At 29.8% G+C, this 6,619-nt stretch overlaps 1 protein-coding gene across 1 annotated transcript; it reads right to left on the reverse strand.

The window, feature by feature from the left end:
* Positions 1 to 362: 362 nt before the first annotated feature.
* LOC105954242 (D-galacturonate reductase) lies at positions 363 to 3,937 on the reverse strand. The gene is made up of 4 exons (XM_088826873.1): positions 3,297 to 3,937; positions 2,132 to 2,375; positions 851 to 1,030; positions 363 to 730 (listed from the first exon to the last, which is right to left on the reverse strand). Exons 1-4 carry the CDS (start codon positions 3,611 to 3,613, stop codon positions 518 to 520), a joined length of 954 nt encoding a protein of 317 aa, XP_088682999.1. The 5' UTR covers positions 3,614 to 3,937; the 3' UTR covers positions 363 to 517.
* Between the last annotated feature and the right edge of the window lie 2,682 nt (positions 3,938 to 6,619).

A 6,619-nucleotide genomic window follows, 5' to 3' on the forward strand; every position in this document is an offset into this window, starting at 1 on the left:
TATTAAATTAAAAAATAATTTTGTATATTTATTAATTAGTATTAAATGTATTAGTATATTAACTAAAATAAATTCAAATATTTTTTCAAAACAAAAAATGATAAACATACAAATATATTGTTTAGAACACTACACATTTTTATTAATAATTTATAGTAATTGATATCACTTGGAAATTATATGATACAAATTAATAAAATATATCAATTTTGTTGGAGTGTAGTGTTAAAAGCAAGAGTGCTGAAAATGAAAAATTATTCATTAGCCATATTATATATATATATATAAACAACTGTTTTTAGACAAACTGTTGAAGATGACCTAATAGCTTGTATAGGCGACCGGAAATTACACATTCAAGATTTATTGTCACAAATCCAATTGACTTTTTATTGATTGCAATAGTAGAGATACATAAACTAAAACATTTAGTACATAGAGAAGAAGTTGATATTTATTTGACCATAAGTTATATATCATATGAAAGCAAACATTTATAATATCCGAAAATCGACTACTAAACCTCGGCATCCAATTCCAAAACAAGCTCATGAGGTCCCATAACAGATGCCAATGTTACCCCTTTTCGCTGTGGGAGTTTGCTTATTTTTTCTAAATCATCGGCACTTAGAGACCAATCGAATATTTCAAGATTTTGTTTCATTCTCTCTTTGTTGAAGCTCTTTGTGACAATGCTCACTCCTTGCTCATATGCCCATCGTAATGCCACCTGCGTCGGTCAAACACTCGTTTAATTATTTCTTCGTTCTAATTAGTCCGAACGCAAAATACATTTTATTTTGTTTTTAGAAAAAAACTTTAAATAAATAAATAAATTTATTATTGAAACCTGAGCAGTGGTCTTTCCCTTGGCCTTGGCAATATTTGCTAGGACATCATTTTCGACAACTCTGTTATCTCCCCATTTAGTATTGTTTGCACCCAAGGGAGAGTAGGCAGTTACATGAACACCCTTCTCTTTGCAGAAATCCCTCAATTGTTTTTGCTGCCAAAGTGGGTTCATCTCCACCTAAGAATAATTAAATTAGGGGAACGTTAATTAATTTTATAATAAATCACAAAATTAATTGTTTCATGTAGCACCTCTTTGTTTACCATAATTGCTATTAACAAAAATTATCGTGTTATTTTTATTAGTAAAATCCTGATATAAATGAAAAATCAAAAGTAACTAGGAGTGCTTTTTTTTTTTTTTTGATAAGGTAACTAGGGGTAGTTGTAAGTTAGAAAATAGGGTAAATTAGAGTCACCTTAGGAGGTAAGATTAAATAACTTACACATTCTTGTGGTATTGGTAATTACAAATAATTATTTAAGATCTTTAAATTGCATTCTTATAGAGTTATGAGTAGCGAAATCTTGAAGATTTCACAAAATATTCGTTCTCAATTTTCAAATCTTTCCCAGTGAGGTAAATGTAATACACCCACAGGAGAATATATGAAATATTTTGCGTTACCTCAAAGGTAATTTACTTATAGTTTGTTGGTTTAATAAAATAGTAATTTAAACAATTCATTCACTCCGTAATTATAATTACCAATACTACATAAATTTGTAAGTTATTTAGGGTTCGTTCGTTTACTGCTATAAAATTCTACTGACTAAATAGTAGGGGCTAATAACACGCTCGGTTGACAAGATTCACATTTTTTCAAGCCCGCTACTAAAATCAAAGTCCGCTATTAAATGCTACTATTTCATTAAATTAGTAGCTCGTCTCCCCCAGAGATTAATTTAATAGGGGGTGATTAAAAAGGAAAAAGACAATTTCATTCTTAAAATTATATTGTATTATTTTAAACTAAGTGTTTTTTATAGACAATTCAAATATAATAACTGAATTTAACAAATTTAATAGAAGATCTACTCTACCTAACATGCTACTAACTAAATAATTAATTAGCCAATAGAGAGTTAATACAATCTCATCTAACTCAATCTAATCCAATATAGGTAAGCGAACGAGCCCTTAGTCTTACCCAGGTAATTTATCCTAAAAAATATAGCATATATAATTTTATGGTTAATAAAAATAACATGAGGAATTTGTTTAGCAAATTGAAAATAAAATAGGCAATTATGCTACATAAATAAGTAATAGTCTCACTTGATTGAGGGCTGGAGGGAATTTAGCAATTTGGAGGATTTGGTCAATTTTTTTGCAAGAGAAATTGCTAACACCAATTGACTTAGTGAGCCCCAAAGTTTTGCACTCTTCCATACTTTGCCAAACACCTTCCACATCTAAGGGCCTAATAAGGTCAACGTCAACTGGTGTTTTCCTTATCATTTCAGTCAACCTCACTGGCCAATGTATCAGGTACATGTCAACATACTCCAATTGTAGATTTCTGCATCACAACATATTTCATACAAATAGTTAAAACTATTTTTCGTGTACTTCTCAAATTCTTTTGGTTAAAAAAAAAAAAAAGAAAAGAAATTGCGTTTGAATATAATACTCCATTCAATTTTTGGGTAAATTACAAACACCCCATGAGGTATGGTCAAATTACAAAAACCCCCTCTTGTTTGGATAATTACATCTACCCCTCAACTATGATTTTTTTCTTACACCTCCACCCTTATGGTGCCAAATTCAACATAATCATCTAGATTCCGTGGAAGGTGCTCTAGTTTGCACTCGTTTTGTGTAAATATACAGTTTCTGATGCACCACAAACTGATATATAATAGCTAAAAATCACATATTATGATCATCTGGCTTCATAATGTGGAGTTTGAATGGTATAAAACGGGTACAAAAGTGATAATATTTCATATAATCTCGAAGATTCCACTAAATTTGAGGAGCTGAGGGGGTGGTTGTAATTATCCAAACAAGAGGGGTGTTTTTGTAATTTGACCATACCTAGGGGGTGTTTGTAATTTACCCTTCAATTTTTCTTATTTTGTTCTATTTTTTAGAATATCTTTTTGAGAAAAAAAAAATAAATTTAATTCGAGGGCACTCCCTTCAAATCCTTGTAATTTGCCCTCCCTATTATTTTTTTTTTCGAGATTCGTCATCACCACAAAAAAATCAAACACCGTTAGCTAAAATCCTGGATTCGCGACTGCATGTGATTGACATGATACACTAAAACCAGATTCTAATAAATAAAAAAATACTTCCTAATTCCTATTATAACAAAGTATGCCTTGTTTAAGAATAAAAAATGCAATCTTACAACAAAAACACATGCAACAAAAAAAATCGCGAAATAATCGTTAAAAAAAGACGAAAATAAAAATTAATTTGGAAGGCTTACTGGAGGCTCATTTTGCAAGCAGAGACAATCTGGTTAGGATGAGCAAAGCTAGCCCACAGCTTGGTAGTGATGAAGAGTTCGTCTCTCGATTCTATAAGGTGGAGGCGCAAGGCTTCTGCGATGGCTTCGCCTAGCGGCTTCTCCGAACCGTACGCAAAGGCGGTGTCGAAGTGGCGGTACCCTGCCTTTATGGCTTCCAATATTGCCGCCTTTGTTGTCTCCAAATCCGCCGGCGGGTAAGCTGATGTGCCCATTCCGATCACCGGCATCCCGTTTTCTTCGCACCCTTTCAAACTCATTGACGGTATTATTTCCATCTCTAGTTAATAATTAATTACTTCCTCACCCTAAACTGTTTTAATTAATTTATGTATATGTGTGTGTGTGTGTGTGTGTGTGTGTGTGATCACTCTTGGTTAATTTGATGGAAAATGAATAAGGGCAAGCTCTTATTTATATACAAGAATGAATATGATCGAACAGTACAAGGATACATAAAATATGATGGCCCACCAAAATAGACAACTAACGACACCCGATTTTGCCAAACCCATTAATATACTCCATAATTAAATATTTTGCTTTATAGAGATTTGGTTGAATTTTACAATTTCCATACAAAGAGAGTTCCACGGTGAGGTGTTCTATAAAATTGATTTTTTATATGAAGTAACGAATTATTTTATTTAGTAATTTAATTACGGTTTAAATTTTATTCTCAATGAAAATTTTAGATAGTTAATTTTTATTCCAACAATTTCATTTAATTTTAATATACATTTCAACCAAAAATAAATCTAATCAGATAGTAGTATCGCTTTAATCAAATTTGGAAACCTTTATCCAATTATGACCAAATTCTGATAGATTTAACCTATTTTATTCGATGGTTATTGAGATGCTACACTGAATGAAATACACTGGTTATTATTAATTATTGATGTAATAAAATAACTTCTCACTAAGCACACATATACTTGGATGTGTGTGATTATGTGCAGATTAACGATTAATAATTACCCGCTGTATTTTAATTGGTACTTTATTATCCGACCTAGTTCTATTTTGTACCAAATTAACCCAATTTTGTACCAATTTAACAAACAGTTTAATATATATATATATATATATATATATATATATATATATATATATATATATATATATATATATATATATATATATATATATATATATATATATATATATATATATATATATATATATATATATATATATATATATATATATATATATATATATATATAAAACGTAATTTTGAAAGATTCTACCCATTCATGAAATATTTGACCCACTTAAATGATTAATCCATATTTATCTATCAAATTAACTCATTTTTAGTGACTTTAATCCACTTGACTCATTCTTTGTTGAAGTGAGCCTAACAAATAAATTGATGTTGGTCATTCATGAAGATTAAAAACCAATTTCCTTTTCATTTAATAGTCCCATATTGCGGGCTTACGAACTTGTGAAATTCTACATCTGCTGAAATGTACCATGTGGTTTAAACTATAAATCTACATAAATATTTCTTAACTAAGTATGCATACATATGAGTGTGTGTAGATCTATGATATATAATTACATGATGTATTTCACCAAGTGCAGGTTCTACAAAATATATTTCCTATGGAATTATGAATTGTCAGATATAATTAACTTCCTATTTTGTTTTGGGCAAAATTCCATTAGTTGAAGTCAAACGTTAGAAAACTATTAATCTTCTAGTTGCAGAAAACATAATTAATGTCACTAGAAGTTGTTGGCCAAAGTTGAAAATGGAAACAACCAATTCATAAGTCCAATTAAACAAATTTAAGTACCGGCTGCTTTTAGGCAGACCCATTAATTCCACAAATTCATTAAATAACAAGTGTTGGCTTTTTAAATATTGTAAGGCAAAATATTTCTCAATAAAAAATATTATTCTAGAAGCTACCCAAAGAATAAATAACAATAATACATTTAATTTATCCAATGCATTTATAAGATTGGTTGTGGGTTATTTTATTTGAAAAAAAAAAAAAAAAAAAAACCCACATCTTCAGAAGATATATGATGCATGTGTTTAATTTGTTTATTTGTTTACTCTGCATGTGCCGCATGCATCTCAAATTAGTTGCATATCTTGACTGCAAACATGAGAATATTATATTGCAGTATGCATAGATGATAGAACTAATATATACATTTTGTCATGTATCAATCACTAAATGCATGCTGACATTATATAAATGCCACTAAATTCGACTCACCTTCATCACCTTTCCATCGTTCAAATTGCACCAAAAAAGTCTATAATCTTCCGTTAAGAGGATTGTTTGTACGATTTAGATTGGGACGAAAAAATTGACAACGCCGTCATCCAGGTGTTGGCTTACGAAGCACGTACAGTTACTTTTGTTGTGGGAAAAAAATTCTATCTCTATCTCTACCAATTTTAAAAGCATGAATATTTTTTGTTTCTTAATATTTTTGTAGTTCCTATTATGCCCCTTATAACAAAATTTAAGGGAGAGATATGCAATTTTACAAATTAGAGACAATCTAGCTGTAATTACATCAAATATCAGGGCCTTGATGTAGTAAATTTACATTTTCTCTAAGGAATTTGTTGGTAAATTTGACTAGAGTGATCATAACATACGAGTAACACGAAAAAAAATACTTAATTGTTTCAAACAATAATGATGCAAAGAAATTCAAGATAATGAAAATTATCAACTATCAACAAAATAAGAGAAATTTTAGTTTGAGGGTTTTCCATGCATGAATTGATATATAGCAATTTGTTTTAGTTAATTTCTTGTGGTTTTATATTTTTATTGATCGCAATTTTAGAAATAATTTTAATTCATCATACGTTTTGATACATAAGTAGAACATGAAGTTTTGTACTTATTTAATTTTATTTATAAATAATTTTTATTTTTAAAATATAGTATGTAACTTTTAGTAATTAATAATAAGTTCTATCTTAAGTAAAATTATACGTAATCACGTGCAACACGCGTGGTACTTGCTATTAGCATAAAAAATTTGGTTGGCCAAAAGTTTAATCAATAAAAAACACAATATGTACTTCTCAATATAAAATATTTTTTCAATAAGTTGGTGGATCTCGAGGCAAGGTACACGGCATTTGATTGAATGTTGTCTCTTCCTGGTCTCACCAAACGAATCAACTAACGTTGTAATAGCCTCGGATTTGCTATGGAAGAAGTTTTGCAAGCTTCTAATGACTCTGATATATATGAAAAGGCGGCGACTATATGCAATCCCAAAATTTACTTAGGGCA

Source organism: Erythranthe guttata, chromosome 12, assembly GCF_056151865.1.
Source record: "Erythranthe guttata isolate IM_541 chromosome 12, IM_541, whole genome shotgun sequence".
NCBI classification, from domain to species: domain Eukaryota; kingdom Viridiplantae; phylum Streptophyta; class Magnoliopsida; order Lamiales; family Phrymaceae; genus Erythranthe; species Erythranthe guttata.

Bases quoted from the DNA above. Each gene is read 5' to 3' on its own strand.
- LOC105954242 (XM_088826873.1), bottom strand. From the start codon at position 3,613: ATGGAAATAATACCGTCAATGAGTTTGAAAGGGTGCGAAGAAAACGGG. The intron at 2,376-3,296 runs GTAAGCCTTCCA...GTTGTGATGCAG, and splicing joins GCTTGCAAAATGAGCCTCCA to AAATCTACAATTGGAGTATG. The intron at 731-850 runs GTTTCAATAATA...TGACCGACGCAG, and splicing joins AGGGAAAGACCACTGCTCAG to GTGGCATTACGATGGGCATA.